Source organism: Glossina fuscipes, unplaced genomic scaffold (genome assembly GCF_014805625.2).
Source record: "Glossina fuscipes isolate IAEA_lab_2018 unplaced genomic scaffold, Yale_Gfus_2 1, whole genome shotgun sequence".
Taxonomy (NCBI): Eukaryota; Metazoa; Arthropoda; class Insecta; order Diptera; family Glossinidae; genus Glossina; species Glossina fuscipes.
The window spans coordinates 24,516,000-24,533,496 of NW_023998415.1; the positions used below are offsets into that span (position 1 = coordinate 24,516,000).

The 17,497-nt window shown below is 33.6% G+C and overlaps 3 protein-coding genes across 3 annotated transcripts; 2 read left to right on the plus strand and 1 right to left on the minus strand.

Annotated features, from left to right (window-relative positions):
* Positions 1–780: 780 nt before the first annotated feature.
* Positions 781–1,726, plus strand: LOC119632555 (transmembrane protease serine 9). The gene is made up of 3 exons (XM_038025511.1): positions 781–1,126; positions 1,203–1,501; positions 1,574–1,726. The coding sequence occupies exons 1-3, from the start codon at positions 841–843 to the stop codon at positions 1,724–1,726; spliced, it is 738 nt and encodes a 245-aa protein (XP_037881439.1). The 5' UTR covers positions 781–840.
* Positions 1,727–5,033: 3,307 nt separating this feature from the next.
* LOC119631912 lies at positions 5,034–7,310 on the plus strand. The gene is made up of 3 exons (XM_038024486.1): positions 5,034–5,227; positions 5,287–6,509; positions 6,563–7,310. The coding sequence occupies exons 1-3, from the start codon at positions 5,203–5,205 to the stop codon at positions 6,695–6,697; spliced, it is 1,383 nt and encodes a 460-aa protein (XP_037880414.1). The 5' UTR covers positions 5,034–5,202; the 3' UTR covers positions 6,698–7,310.
* A 1,643-nt stretch (positions 7,311–8,953) lies between these two features.
* Positions 8,954–15,257, minus strand: LOC119631911 (protein O-mannosyltransferase 1). Its single transcript, XM_038024485.1, has 4 exons — positions 13,873–15,257; positions 13,225–13,814; positions 11,934–12,120; positions 8,954–9,767 (listed from the first exon to the last, which is right to left on the minus strand). The coding sequence occupies exons 1-4, from the start codon at positions 15,164–15,166 to the stop codon at positions 9,049–9,051; spliced, it is 2,790 nt and encodes a 929-aa protein (XP_037880413.1). The 5' UTR covers positions 15,167–15,257; the 3' UTR covers positions 8,954–9,048.
* Positions 15,258–17,497: the final 2,240 nt, after the last annotated feature.

Consider the following 17,497-nt stretch of genomic DNA (forward strand, 5'->3'; position numbering starts at 1 on the left):
AATAATATTGGTGAAAACGTAACTTCTTTCGGACGCAATAAGGGAAAATAATGTGGTATACCCTTCAAATCGAATCTACAACGTTTTCGAACACATCGCTTTAAAGTAATCCACCTAATCTATCTAACATTTTAAAGCAATTTGCTTTAATTGTGACCCAGGCTACGGTTTTCAATTTCAATCTTTAAGTTCGGAAGGGCCATACATAGCTTAATCGTGCATCATCTTTCTAAGTGTAATAATCGCACCTATTCCTTAGTAAAGGCTATAGTACCAGTAAGAATCACTTATCTATTTTCCATAACAGGAGCTTATTTACTTCATACACATATGATTTTTTGAACATTTATGATTTGTAATCGAAAAACTTCGATTTAAAAACCAAAACGTTTCGAATGAAATTTGATAAGAATGAAATTTCGTAAGATCAATTTGAAGCCAGACCTTCGCTTACGACATTCTTTACGTTTATGCGGCATGCCTTTCTATAATTTTTTGTCAAGCTTTTTTGCCTTTTGTGAGAATGAAAACGGAAATACATCCAAGGCACCCGTTTTATCCTTTCATAGCGCTAAGAATGCTTTCCTAAAAAGTAACGAAAAGAGAAAAGAAAAGAAAAGAAAAGAAAAGAAAAGAAAAGAAAAGAAAGGAAAAGGAAAGCAAAGAAAAAAAAAGAAAAGAAAAGAATAGGAAAGAAATAATTTTTTAACTCAAATCGTCAAAAGTCTTTTCATGGCATAAAAGTTGACAGCAAAATCTGTAAAATTTTCAGTTTCAGCCATATCCTGTAGAGAACGCAAGCCAAAAATTGTTGGCGGCTTGGAAGCTATACGTAATGAAATGCCCTATATCGTAAGTCTTACCCGCCGTGGCGGACACTTTTGTGGTGCTACAATCATACATGAAAAATGGGTGCTTACAGCTGGCCACTGTATTTGTAATGGTTTGAATCGATTTATGAAAGCCTCTCAGATACAAGGCGTCATGGGCTTGCACAGTATCTCACAGTATTTAAATGATGTACGTAATAAACGAGACGATGATGTAACCCAACCGTTGCAAGTGAATTTTAAAAATTTAATACCGCATCCAAAATATCAATGCGTCCTACCCGAAAACGATATTGGTAAGTCGAGAAACATATGATATGTTTTTGCTTCGCAGTGTTCTCCAAAATTAATTTACAAATTTAATTTAATTAGCTCTCTTGGAATTAATACAACCTTTGAAGTTCTCTCATCACATACAGCCGAGCTGTTTAATAGCGGACGTTGGTTTTGATAGTCATGAAAATGAATTAGCTACTGTCTCCGGCTGGGGTTGGACTAATGAAAATCAATACGAAGGCGAACGTGCAGATGCTTTGCGTAAAGCTTCTGTTCGCATATGGAATAACAATCTGTGTAAGCAATCTTATCAATTGAATGGACAACCGAATAGTGAAATTTTGGATACCCAACTATGTGCTGGATTCGAAAATGGCGGCATCGATTCCTGTTGGGTAACTTTCGATTTTATAAAATTTCCATGTCATATTATTATTATTATTATTGTATGTTTTTATTTTCCATAGGCCGATTCTGGCGGCCCTTTAATGTCTAAAGAAAATTATCTCATTGGCATAGTATCCACGGGACTCGGTTGCGCTAGACCTGGTCTACCTGGTATCTACACACGAGTTAGCAAATACATTGAGTGGGTGAAATCTGTGATACTTAACACATAAAACTTTTCCTCTTAGTTTAGTACATCTGTGATATACCCGTAATTTTACGTGATATTAAGTGTAATTATTACAAAATAAGAAAACAATAAAGAATAAGTTTTAAACATTATCAATTTGATGAAAAAAAATAGGAAAAAAAAAAGACGAAAGTACTCCACAGCTAGCCACATATGCAGCAGGGTATCAGCGTTATGACGCAACCATATAAGAACCCGCTGAGCGTTTGCTTTTATTTTTTATACGAGATGACTGGAGATATTTCCGGTCTCTGCAGTCTGATCAGAATACGAAATAGAGTCGATTGAAATCTTATCTGGTTACCGTTGATAGCGACTGGCTGACCAGAGCAAGAAATATTTTCAATATCGGAATTCCCGCAACAAAAGCCCCGACAATTGATTTCGCTTACCACATTTCTTCTGCAGAAGGCATTCTTAATACATCTAATGCATATCCAACACATTATACCATTAGAGGTTAATCAGTTAATGCTTCGGAACTTTTGACGTATTTACTTCTTATTGCTTATTATTACTTATTAGACCACTTGCTTAATATTTTTCATATATTTGAATTTTCAACTTTAAAAGACTGGCAGTTGACCCGCTGAACTTTGTCTCGGATAGAAAACTATTATCGTATTAAGATTTAAAATTTTATAATTTAATATTTTTTTTAATTAAAAATTGAAAAATTCAAAATCCTCCTTCTTCTTCCTCACCATTTTTTTTGTAAGGTGTTTTCAAATTGGACTACAAATTAGGAAAAAGAAATAACAATGAGCTTATATTTGACATAGACACTCCTTTTATTATACTCATCGATTCAGACTCATAATCTGAATTGATCTAAGCCTGCCCGTCCGTCTGATATCTGTTCACGTAAATTTTTGTTCAAGCTACAAGTCGCAATTTTTAAGAAATTTTGATAAAATTTGGTACAGCGACGTGTTTTGAAAATAGTTCGGATCTGTGCACTTTTTCGAGCACTTTCCCTATAACGCTCTATTTTGAAAAGCCGTTATATGGAAAAAGCTGTAATTTTCAAAATTTCTCGGAACAAGAGAGCTAAGTAGCAGTATTTCTGTATTCTGGTATGAAAGACTTGGACCTGCTAAAGTAGTTTTTGAACCCCCTCCCATATGACGAAAGCTAAAGTTCATACAAAAGGTATAATTTTCTTCATGATGAAAATTATATCATTACAGTACTTTAACATAAAAAAGTTACCTTTACCAAATTTGGATCATCTCGGCCTATCTTTTGGATTTTACCCTAATAAGGACTTTCATGAAAATTGGTCCTTTGTAGAACAGAAAAGTCCAAATTTTTCATATGTGGTGATAAAAATTGACCTATAATGGTGGTGTAGTATTAATATGGTCAGTAATTTGTTGTCTGTTGGTGAAAATTCTAACACACGGTTAAATTAGATGATTTTGATCTTTCTCTATATAAAATAACCGCTTTCCGTTTAGTATTATTGAATTATGCGGATCCTAACCATGGGACGCTTATAATTCCATTTTCGACATTTATTGCTTTTGTTATTTGATTTCGAAAAACCCACCAAACACTTTCCGAAGCTTATAGTGATGCTGCTTCGTCATATGCTAGTCGTTGGGTTTGGTTTAAATATTGATTTTGATATTAATGAGGACCAAAGATTGGAAGACTTACTGGAGGAAAATACAGATCCAACTCTCAACGAACAGCTTAGCAGATGATGAATCATCTGTTTCCGGCCGTTTACAAGCGATGAAAAATATTCAAAAGAAAAGAAAACGGCTACCCTACGAATTGACTAAAGACGTTATTTCGAACCGTTTCAACATTTCCGGTTCCATTGCTTGCCAAGGCAGGCAGGGCAAGAGAGTTTTCTGTGGGGTATTGCGACTGACGACGGAAAGTGAATCTACTACGACAATCGTAAGAGCCAAAAATCATGGGTTAGTTCAGAAGAGCCATCCACATGGACAGCAAAGCGGAATATTCATGGCCATAAAGTTTTGCTGTGCCTATGATGGGATCAGCAAGGTGTAGTGTATTTCCAGCTACTAAAACCGAATGTGATGACAGCAGTTGAACAAACTGAACGATGTATTGTTGCAAAAAAAGCCAGCAAAAGCGGTTAACAGACGCAAACTCAACCTTTTGCATGACAAGGCCTGGCAAGTCTTGTCGCGGATAGATTGTTGCAACTCTTTCAACACAATATCCGCCATGTTGCCTTAAAAATAGTAAAATGTTGTAGGAAATGATGGAACACATTTTGATTAATTTAATTTGATTGCACCTTATTGTTATTTTTTTTTTTTGGACAAATAAGCCTCAAATCTATTGGCTTAGTCCATCTCCATTCAACATACCAAAAAAAAAAAAAATATATTGTTATTTATGTTTCATAAATTTCTTATTTGTATTTACGTTGATTTCTCTACGTTTGATTCTAAGACCATATGTTGTTGTTTACATTTTCCTTTAAAACAATATGTTAGCGCGGCTGCCCATTGTGTTTATCACTTAAGACGTTTTAAGCCGAAAACCAGAACGACGATTCGTTTTATCAACCCCTTACGTATATACGTACCTAGGAAAATTAATTCTTGTCTGATTTTAATTCAGAATGCCACGCAACCTAGTTCCCTTGAAAATGAAATTTTCCAAAAGGTATAAAGGAAAATGAAGATTTTCAAAGTTTCGCGTGACAGCGTTGTAATCAAAGGCAAGCGATTAATGAAAGTAATTGTAATAATTCGCTGAAAAATCCATCCATGTTAATGGATTAAGAAACCCGTCAACGCAAAATTTATTGTTTGCCAGTTATTTATAAGCAAAATGATTTGCTTAATCTGAGTTACTTGAAAAAAGTGAACAGGAGAAGCAATTTTTGAAAAATTCGAATTTTCAACAACAACCACACATGGTACTGCTGTTACAGCAGTAGAAGACACACGGCACTACTTCTACAGCAACAGTCTCACGATACTGCTTTAAGAGCAGCAGAAAACACGAATTACGACTTTTACAGCAACAAAATGCATACAGTACTATATTTAGAGCAGTAAAATACACCTTGTACTTCTTTCACTACAACAACCACACGCGGTACTACTTTTACAGGAATAAAATACACACGGTACTGCTTTTACACCAGTAAAATATACACGGTACGACTTTGAAAGGAATAAAATCACGGAGTACTACTTTTACAGCAACAAAAGGTAACGGCATTACTTTTACAACAACAAAATACATATTCACCAGAGCTGCTTTCCTAAAGAAAATTTCGCTCTTCGATAAGCGTAATAAAAAGTTGATCTAAATTGTAATTTGTGGATTCCATTACGCTAAAGTAACATATTTTTGCAAAATTTGTGGTGTCTGTTTCTTTGGTATTATTATCCAAACAAATCACAGCTGTTTTGCATAAGTCCGACTAAGGGAAACATTTTGTTTTGCGAAAAAGTAAAAAAAATGCAGGAGAATCTAACAAATCATCGTAAGTAAAAAATATTTTAGAAATGTTCATCTATTGATTGCATTAATTATTTTTTATAGAAAGAGCAGAAAACTACAGCACGGTGTCATTAGAAAACTTAAATGATGATTGTTTAGAATGCATATTTGAAAGAATCAATGATTCCCCAGCTCAAATTCAAGTGGCTCGTACCTGTAAACGTTTTCGTTATATTATGTTGCGCTTGTGGAAACGCAATCCAGATAATCGTATTTTGGTATTAGAACATTGGACCAACATATTGCCACATAGCGAAGACTTGGAGTATTTCCTGCAGGCGATGAGAAAAGAATTTCATACAGTACGCCTTATCGATGAATGCCTTAGTGTTTTTCTCAGAGAGATGGAGGAAATGGGTATTAAAGAGATACCTGGTGTTGAAAGATGCGAGTTACAGGATGAAGTAATGGAATGCTATCCAAAAGATGAGGATATAGAGTTGCTAACAAAATTGTTACCCAACTTAAAGTATTTAAGCTTAAATACGCCCATTACGGGTTGCTTTATCTCGAAATTTGAATACCTCGAAGAACTGCATTTGTACGCCGAATATAGCAAAGTCTTTGAAATGAAGCCCGAATTCCTTAATGAATTATTATTAAATTTAAGATATTTGCGAGTCTTAGATATACGCACTTTTGAGGTAAGCAAACTCACCTTAACACCCGACATAGCCAAATGCATGGTATTGCAAGAATTAAAATTAAATTTAAATACACTAAAAACGGCCTTGGATTACGTGCTTATGATGCCTCAATTAAGGCATTTAAAGGTTCTACTCGATCAAGATGTTGACTTTAGTTCCATTTTAAATGTTGACTCCTTTGACTATAAGATCTATGAGACCAAAGAATTTATTCATATTTTGGAAGAGAAAAGCTCATCAATAATTGGCTTAGCAGTGGATCTATATTTTATGCCTTTATCTTTGAACTGGGATTTAAATATGAAATATTTAAATTGCAATAAATTGAAACTATTGGCACTATGCAATTGTGATTATGAGTCGAACTTTTTTGATCGTTACACACACATGAACCAATTGGAAATTTTGTGTTTACGGCACGCCAGCTCTCTGGAAAACGATACGGTTATGAAATTTTTAAAAGCCTGTCCTCAATTGCAGCATCTCGATATAAGTTATTGCATGCAAGTGAATAAATCTTTGTTAACTGCCATAACGGAATATCTAAGTCAGCAAGAGCGTGCACATAAACTATGCATCTATTATCGTATGTCGGGACTGGAGACAGAAGTGGAGAGGGTAAGTCGTAAATGATTATGAAAGCAATCTTTCTAATTCGATGTTTATTACAGAACTCCGCTTATTGGTCTTCGCAAAAATATGTGCGTTTGTGCTTTGATTTTCCTCCAAATTCGGATATTGGCTTAAGTTATGTTTATCGCGGTTTTGTTTTCAATTTTGAACCCAGTATCGAAAATTCTCACTAGACTCATAGATGTACGCACATAAAATCAATATGAAAGAATTCGTGCTATTTATTTTCTTAGTTTCTTTTATAAAGCAACTCGAAATTGCGATTATTTGTTTTTATTACATCAATGACGAAGCGCCAAAATTGTCAACAGAAAATTATTATATGCGTCGATTCAAAGAAGGACGTTGAATTAATAAATTAACCTTTATATTTTTGTATTTTTATTATTTTTTTTTTTTTTCTTATATTGAAATATTATAATTCGCTCTCGAAAGGCCCCCAAAAATAGAAACATATGCAAGTTTTTAAATTAAACTTTTGTTTACAATAAATTCTTATTTTTTTTAATCAAAAATATATATTTTTGTTTTAAGCAAAGGGTAATGAAACTGATAATATAGCCCATAGCATATACATATATCTTATATAATTATAAATAAATTTATGTGGAAAACATCATTTAGAACAGAATTTGTTAGTGGCGAGTACGAGAAACAACATGATGTGCAACTCAAAACGGCCTTTTAGCCAATACAAAGGAGAATGTTGGACCGATTACTTGTGCTGAAAGGACAAAGAAGTCCACTAAGCTATGATAACTATATATTTATGCAATACTCCCCACAACGACATAAGCCAAAGACCCTTTATTATATTTAAAAAATATTCTCCTATAATTTAGCACAAAACTATATAAACTGTAAGTATTATTTAGATAATCGCGAATCCTTGGATATGTTTAACTAATTTAAAAATTTGATACGAGAATTTGTATTAAGGTAGCTCTAATGCTCATCTTACTGACTCGACACAAATCGGGGAATAATAATAAAAATAAAAATAATGTCGGCCTAAATGTTTTATGTTAATTACATTTTTTTTTTTTTTGAAATGTGTAGCAGTAATCGAAAAGTGCTATTTAATTTAATGCAATTTTATGAATTTTCTACACTCTCGTCTTTACACTCTACCGATTAAAACATTTTAAATAGTATTGTAGGATAGATAATATATGAAATTACAACGAGCGAGAAAGCGAGAGGGTATGCAATATTGTACAATTTTCAACTTGATGATTTTTAATTTTGATGGGCCCAAAATGAAGAGGACTTGATATTGCTATTAGACTTGCATGTAATATTTGACCTCCCTTCGATCCGTTTTTCTTCACATGGATGTGTAGATTAATCACCAAAATTCTTTAGGCAGGGTTGCAATACAAAATGGATATGTATGAAATGTACTATGGAAAACGGGTGTCTTTTTTTTTATTGTAAACAGCATTAGGGAATAATATGAAAGAATTAAATATACTCGAGAAGTTTTAAGATGGCCACTCTAACGGGATCGCAAAACGGTTGACGTGCGAGTAAAGCTACTGAAAAACATTCGCAATGACATTTGATAGTTACTATATTATTGAAATTAACGTTGTCTACGTCTGTATTAATTTGTTATAGTAAAACCTACAACATGCTGTAAGACGGGGTAACTAAATATATACTTTTGAGAAGTATAGCACTTTTTTTAAAAATACACCTTCGTTTTGCTGTTTTGAACTGCGTTCTTTCAAGCATAAGAAAACGAGAAACAAAAAGGGACTACTCAACACTATAGATTACTAAAAAAATGTGGAAAACGCAAATTATATAATCAATAAAAAAAACTAGTAGTCAACATTGCAAAGCTATCGCAAATGAAATTTGATAATAGCTTAAAAGAAATTATCCGTTTTAGTCTTACAAATAAAATTTTATTCTCAGCATCCTTTTGGGCCTCCATAAGAAATGCAAAGCAGAGTAAATGTTGCTCTGAGAAATAGAATTTTATTCTCAGCACCTTTTTTGGCCTCCATATGAAATGCGAATATATAATATTTTGCTTCTTGATTTTCGAATAAGCTACAACGTATAGGAAAATGTGTAAGACGGTCAAATGGTTGCAAAAGCTGAACTGCATCTTGCAATATCGATAATTTGTCTCAATCTCCAAAAGATAACCGCTTAAGTTTCTTGAAATATATATTTCGAAAAATGAAATGGGTTGTAGACTTGAACTTACACATACGATCGGTATGACAGAGTTGCATAAACTAGCGAAGAGATTTTTATCCTTTTTTATTGAGAAAACATTGAAATGTTTTTGCAAAAAATCGTAGAATTTTTTTTTTGTAATTAAATTTTTGTATATAATTTAATTTAGTTTAATTTTCTTTTTAAATTTATTAATTTTCTAAAGAGAGACAAAATGTTTTACATTCACGTGTACATAAACTAAAATATGTTAAGTAAATTAAATTTCAATTTTAAATCGAAACACAATGCAATATCTTTGTATACATATTTACAAAATGTGTTATATAAGTCAGTTTAAAAGTGCATCACGTTGCAATACAAAATCCCAAGTATCTTTCCATCGCAACTTACTAACTTCATCGGCAGTTAATTTTTTTAAACCATAACTAATGGGCAAGAAACGTATATAAATAGCGACAACAGCGATTAGCCATAACAAAATTAATAGACGATACAAATGCACCATCCAACGCAATTGTCCACAATATCGCCTAAATAAATAATCGATATGCTCTACAATATAGCATAGCAATAATAGTTTAAATAGAAACGCCGGCAAGTAATGATGCAAGAATAATGTGCGCTCTACAAAGAAAAATGGCAAATAATGCATTAAGTAGCCAACAAAATAAATATGACCGATTGTTACGAAACGTTGCCATTCCTGAAAATCGATATCGTAGCATAGACGTTGTTTTCTTAAAACATAAAATAAGGCCAGTGCCGCATAGATTAATACCGCAATTGAACCGGTATACCAAATTAACACGTTGCCCAGTAAATGAATTTGACCATTGGATTTTGTATCAAGCCAATAAGCGATGCCCTTAGTAAGCAAAGGCCATTCCAATGGTTCCGAACTATACATATGGCTTTGTATTTGAGGGCCGTGCCAAAACATTTTCGCTTGCAATTCCAAGAATTTCTGAAAAAATGTCAGCTTTGTAGGTTTAGTTGGCAGCATCTCAGCTTTAAGCAGCTGCTGTTCACGTTCGTGTTCATCTTGATCTAAAGGAAAGAAAAGAAAATTAATTTTCATATTACATACGAACGAAAACATTATGATGAGTCCCGTCTCATCATTTCGCTTAATGTAATTATTCGTATAACGACATTTCAAAGTGCTTGAAAAAGCCTTCCGATCCGAACCACTTTCAATAGCTTCCCTCCTTAAGCCAGAATATGTCAGTGTACCGAATTTCATTAATATACACAAAAAAACGATATATTGAAAGGGACAGACAAGCTTACATCGGTACAGAAAGTGATTTTAAATCAATCAGGAAGTGTAGATCAATCAGCTAGTAGCGTATAAAAAAAAAAAAAATTAAAAAGGACTTCGTTATCTTTTCGTCTCGTCACAAAAAACAACACAGCATACTAATAGCACATCAGGTTGGCCTTTCTCTTGGCAGTGAAGAATTCCACTCACTTTGTACCTGTCTTAGACATTAATCGACTTGCTCTGCTGTCGGAAAGTTAAATTTTTAAAATGTATGCATGTATGTAATTTTGCTTATTCATTTATGTGATAACACATTATAAAGCTATATTTATGTATTCAAAAGTACTTTCATATAATTGCATACAATTGGTTTCCATAATACGTGTGCTAAGAATATAATGCAATATGTATATGTACTCATTTCAATAATTAAATAATTAATTGATGAATAATAATATATAGTATATAAAGCTTTATGATGATATTTTTTTAGAGCATGAAAAGGTTTAAATCAAGTTTGCTAATCGGTACAGCCACCACTGAAGGATGGGGGTATACTTATTTTGTTTTTTTCCACAATGTATGTAATCTCAAAACAAAGCTTGACGGACCCTATAAAGTACATGTATATTCTTGATCGGCGTGAAATTGTAAACTGATTCAGTCATGTTTGTCCGTCTGGTGATGTTTGTTGTTAGCACTCTCTAGGCCGCAAAATTGAACACGTGGACTTCAAACTTTGTAGAAACATTAGAAGTTTTCACACAGTGGAGCATAAACTGAATGCAACCCTGTTTTTCTTAACAAAAATTTGTGGGTTTTTGCTCACACTCTATCCTTCACGTGCAAACCTGGAAAAAATCGCCCATGTCCATACAAAGTTACAAGTGATCAAATTTTCTTTTTTGAGGCTTTATGCTTAAAATGATTTAATGATTAATGATTAAAAATATTTTGTACATATATGTGCCTAGAAATGGGTTAATTCTAAAATAAACATAGTAGTCACACCCATTAATTTTTTCTCAATAATACCAGAGATATGGGTATCAAATAAAAGAACTTGGAGAGTAGAATGCGAAAAGCATAAGGGTGGGTATGCGAGGTTCGTCCCCTGCCGCATATAAATTTCGTACTTGTTTTACTTGCACTTAAAACTTGGCTAGACTCCTGTGCATTTAAATTTATACAAAAAAAAAAAAAGGCTGGAAAAGAATTATCTGGAAAATTCGATTATATCGCAGTGGACAAGTTATTGGTTTTGATTTCGGTCAAGTAGAAAAATATGAAATCCACATATCATTTGCGTTCATTAGTTGAGTAATGTTATGTCCAAGCAACGTCAAGAAAATCAAGAACAGATCATACAACTGCAAGTCTATGCCCTTTGCCAAGGTCTTACAATTAAAGTCATGCATTTTGAATGTCAAAACCTTTAACCATTTCGAAGGTACGTATTGGGAGCGGAGCGCAAGACATTATGACGTAATATTACAAAAATATTTCACTTTTATTTAAATTGACTGGATTACGTATCTATAGCTAAAAAAAAAACTGATTGTCTTGTCATTCCTTAATTCTTTCTGTGGTTACTCGTACAACCCGGTGCATGTTGCCTTGACTTAAACTAAGTTTAAAGAATAAGCTTCGGTTATAGCACGGTTTCGATACAGTGAGGTATGAATTAAATGCGAACGAGGGACGCCTGCACAATAATAACAAATTTCTCATTCAAGATTTACTTCACTTTTGTTAATTAATTTGATTTCGTTTCATCAAGTTAACAGACATATACACATATACAATGTTTCACAAATATATCGTTGCTTTTGAGATGGTTGGAGACATATATTCCGCAAGCTTAGCAGTAACGCAACTTTAAAATGACGCGACATATGTAAATGAGTGACATCTTTTTATCTTTTTTTTTTTTTTTCGTTTTAACTAACCTTTGGTATAACGATGCTCCTCTACATTCCAAATAGCATCTTTATTGTCTTTTACACGATCGCCAGCGACTTCGTGTTGATTAAAACCCCATTCCGGTAATTGACGTCCCGTAAAACGTAATGCTGCACCAGTGGATACGTGAATTAAACGCACTTCTGATTTGATGGCATGCCAGATTGATCCCTCCTAATTAAAAAAAAAAAAAAACAATTATTTTTTTAATTTTACTTACAACAATTTCAAATGTATTCGTTGAAGTGAGCCGCGATAATTCACCACCTAAGGCAGACAATACATATGCAATAACAAACGTGGAAGTATTAGTTGACGGCGATCGGGATCATATTTCCATTAAATTTCAACGTGTAACCTTGATCGACATTTAAATCCTATACCACTTGAGTATATTAAGTTAGTGCGGACGTATGTGACATAGACACACCTTTTATTATACCGATCGATTCAGAATCATAATTTGAATTGATCTAAACGTGTCCGTCTCTCTGTCTGATGTCTTTCCATGTCAATTTATGTACAAGGTAGAGATTGCACTCTTTGAGATATTTGAATAAAATTGTGTGCAGTAACGCCATTGAAAACGGTTTGAGTCGGTCCACTTTTTCTCCATATTACTCTCTATGCTGAAAAGTCGCTATATGGAAAAAAATTGCAATTTTCAAAATTTCTCAGCAAACGTGCCTAAGTAGTAGTAATATTTCGGCATTCTAAATTGATATTGAAACTTTGGCCGGCTGGGGCAACATTTGAACCCCCTCTCATATAACGAAAACTAAAGTTCATGCGACAAAAAGTTATAATTTTCAATTCTTCATGATGAAAATTATATTATAATAGTAACTTAACATAAAAAAATTAACTCTACCAAATGTGGACCATCTCGGCCTATTTTTAAGATCCTTTAAGTTTTAATATGTTATATGTGATGAAAGTTGACCCATAATAGTAATTTCATATAAAAATAAGAATTTTCTTAGGCAATGTGATGTAGGTAGGGTATTTAATGGTGCGCCTTACCCGTTTTAAAATTATTATGATTTTAATCTGATCTATAGATTTAATCCAAAAATTGATGTGCAAAGTTTTTTTTTAACTTTTTACCCGAAACAACAGCTCAGACAAAGACATAGTCGGATTATAGCTACATATGCTTTCAGATCTTGATTGAATTTTTAAAATTTTTTAATTCAAAATTTTCGCATTTGAACTTTGAAACGAGAAAATTTAATTTAAAAATGCAAGTCTTTAATATAAATAAAATACTCGTCGTACCGATTCTTTATTTAATATCTCTACTCGCCACAACAGTTCGCCTTTCATATTGACGTCGTAATCGATATAACAGGAGACCTCTTGACATTGTGGCGTCATCGGGGCGGCCACGTCATGCGAATTTAAAGCTCTACTTGTTATACCGTGCACCAATTGTATTATGTCCCCATGACGTATAATGTCGGGTTCATTTTCTACAACTAAATCGTCCCGCTCTGGTCTCTTAACTATCCACCAATTGTTGACATCTTTAAAAGAGTAACATGTCACTTGCTGTTGATGCGACGAACCACGCTTATCAATATACCGAACGGGATAAACATGGGGATGCGAGTGCAACCAGCATGTACGTCCATATGTATGACGTAATGTTATTTGAGAGCCATGAGCTATTTTCAGCGGTTGCCCTTTCGTAATCGAAGCCAAACCACCCTCTAACGATGCTTGAAAAGCGCTCGTCATAACGCTATCGTGTGGACCGGCTCGATAAAGGGTTTGCAAATGAATATAAAATACAAGCAAATACAAACACAATGGAAGTACGGTAAAAATAATAAACTGCAAAACCGTTTGTAGGCAAATCTGGAGATCTAAGCAAAAAGCATTTTATTCATCAATTGTTTTATTTACCTTCTTGTTGCCACTTACTCGATATTGTTGCATCATATAGAAGATCCCAAAGATGCTTGACTATCAAATAACCCGCTAAGCAATACGTTAGAAAACCTACATACTTTACGCATACAGCACAGGTTAGCAAAGAAGCGGCAGCGATACCATAAAATATCCAGACGGGCTTTGAGATATTTGTTTTTTGAAATTTAAGCAGCATACACAAGCCCAGCACACCGAAAAACAATAGCATGGATTCCATTAAAATGAAACGCGATTGTGTTAACAGGGCATTGTCGAATATGATGAGGAGGCCGCCTAAAAGGGAGCACCACCGCGAAATGCCCGATTCATGCAGTAAATGATAGACTGCGGTGGGCAGAAGACTGCCGAATAAAGCGGGAATAAAGCGCAACCAAAATATGGGAACATTTTGCGAATAATGCGAGCCAATGCGTGTAGAAGTGAAATTACCGTTATAATCAATGCCGCTAACGAAAGCGGCTATCAATTGCTTACCTAACGGTGGATGCTGATCGAAGAAGAAAATATGCCGCACATAATGCGAAATAAATTTACCGTAATGCAGCTCATCGAAGACAACATCGCGCGGCATGTTTAAGCGATAAAAACGCGTACAGAAAGCTGTTAGAAAAAGGGCCCAACTGAACAAATCCAATTGTAGTTGTACAACAAATTTCTCTCGCTGCTGTTGAGAGAAAGTTGTACTATTTTCAGAGCCTCGAATCGACGTAGAACGCGTTCCGCTCTCCGTCGGCGCTTGATAATCTTCATCTTCTAATCCTGGATGTTGTTGTTGTTGTTGTTGCTGCTGCTGCTGCTGCTGCTGCGCTTGATTTTGATAATCCGCTAGACATGAAGATGAGCAATTACTAGTGCATAATAATGTGGAGCTTTCTTTGGCACAAGAATCTCTTTGAATGTCATAAAAAGATTGACATCCGCATACCGTCGTCTCAAGGCGACAATTCACATCACGACAACAGTTAACGAATGCGGTAATATTGCCATTGCATAAAGCAGCCGCGGCCACAGTAGCCAAAGTGCTATAAGCTTTTGACGACGCCGACGCAGATGCGAATGCCGTTTTTCGTGATGTATCAACAAGATGTTCAAGTTTGTTGCCTTCTTGACAGCGTTGAAGTCTTTCGTTTTTGTAATCCGTTGTCGACCTGTTAACAGCAATCATTGCAGTCGTTGTTGTTGTTGTTGTTGTTATTGCCGTCTCGTTCGGTAAATTACAATTTTTTATTGCTTTGAGTTTTGTAACTTTACGTCTCTGCACGAGATTATGCTGACTTGATGACATATTTGCGATATATTCATTTAGGACAATGAACAAAATATATTCCTTTGGTATATTACTCTTAAAAACTCTTTACTTCTTTATTTGTCTTTTATTTAATTATTATTATTATTATTATTTTTGAATTTCATATAACATTTTTTTTATTAAGATTAACATATTTTTGACATAAACTTTCACTTTATGGAAATTTCTCGATCAAATGTAGTTCAGATTTTATTATTTTTCAAAATTTCATTATATATTCACACAATTTTATTTATCCATCCATTTATTTATTTATTGATTTTGCATTATTAATTATTTAGAAAAGAAAATAAGCACAAATAATTCCTTTACTGTAAGCATGCGCGCACGCGCTTTGATTTTAACTAACTTTTTATAAACTTAAAAGTTTTCCTCTCTTTTGATACAAAATTTCTGTTACCGACACAATCTTCGCCACGTATTCTTTATGCTCAATATTAAAAGCCTGATTAGAGAAAGCGCATGACATCGTACCGTATCACGTATTCCATACGATAATTGCTTTCGATAAAGGTGTTTTATATTCATGTATTACTAACACTGCATAATTAAGCTAATATAAATTATCATGTATATATATCATGTATATATTATTTACATATATATATATATATATATATAATCGATGTTGAAATTTTGCAAGATATCGTTTGCGATATTAACTATTTATTAAAAGATATTGAGAAAGGTATTTGAAAACAAGTAAAAACATTATAATGAGATAGGGCCGATCATTAAATACCCTACCTCACCCGTCTCGCTTAGTGCAGTCATTCATATAACGATTCTTCGAATTAGGAAATTATGTGGGTAGTGGTCCGATGCGAAATCATTTTGCACCAGATCATCAAAATATTTGCTGTATACAATAATAAAATGTGAATAGACGTACAGACAAGCTTAAATCAAAGCAATAAATGCTTCTAAATCGATCGGGTTTATCATTAGTTCTTGCGGGTTTTGTGCACATCCGGTCAAAAAAACTTAATACTATATACTATTGTAGGATATATGGTGTATGGTATAATAAAGAAAAAAAGAATGAGTTTTTTTTTCTAAAAATTGCTAAAAGATATATTAATATGTTGGGCCAATCCGGACATAGAACAATCTAAGCATTGATTAATCAACAGTTTCGAGATATTATCTCTTTGCAGTATATATACGGGTTTCATTAACATATTTGATTACTTAAGTTAGATAATTTTTCCCCAAAAACTTGAAATGATTTAAAAAATATATGTTTGTAAAAGCACCTAACATTAATCGGAAACTTGCAAGCTAAGTTCATTCAATTTAGAAGTAAAATTTCATCGATAACTCCCGTCATTCTCTAGAGTAAAGATAATCGAACTTTTAGGAAGTGATCCATCTCTTTGCAATAATATTAATAAATAATATTAGCTGTATAAAAATGAAATATTAAAAATTATTCAGTATTGAATGCAACGTAACGTAGGCGTGAAGTTTCTTAGTTTTCTATCTTATGCGACAATATGCACAGCAAGCAGACCAAAAAGGAAAAACTCACTGCGCTTATTGAAGACATACTGCGTCCGCATTTTTGTACGCTTGTTTACGGATGGCATAATTAATTTATTATCATGTTTGCTACGCCTTACTACACTACTAACTATCTCAGATTCTGTTGTTTGATATTATCTACGGTTATTTTATATTTATATATATTAGTTTGGCGTCCCTTGTTTTAATAGAATATATCCAAGATTGCGAAACATCCAAGAAAATTGTAAAAATTCAAAGACGTATTCCTAAATCACTCCAACCAAAATGAAAATTTCCCATTATAATTTCAACCTCTCTCTCTCTCTCTCTCTCTCTCTCTCTCTCTCTCAGACATCGATAGGAAAGATTTATTTAAGTCGATTTTAATAAATCTCCAAGACCTCCCCACCCTCGAACCAAAAAAAAAAAAAAAAACCTTATATAAAGCGAAGGGTGTCTAACATGCATTTCAATTGAAAGCGACGAAAAGCTTTGTTTACAAGGAATATTAACTTTTTTACCGCACTTACAACCGGGTAAGCATCTTCTACGAAGTGGTTAGCAGAACGATCATATTCATATCAAGTTCTATTCATTTTGATACTTGCTTATACAACTTGTTTTTCCCCCTCGAACACTGATAATATGAATGTAACAGTAGGTGCCTGATCGAACCTCTTCTACTTTTATTTTGGCCAAAAAAGAAAAAGACTTTTCGCATATATATGCGCATAGGGGGCTTTATTAAAATCATATTTCAAAGTTTTGGGCGCGTGTGAGCTGATGGTATATATATGTATG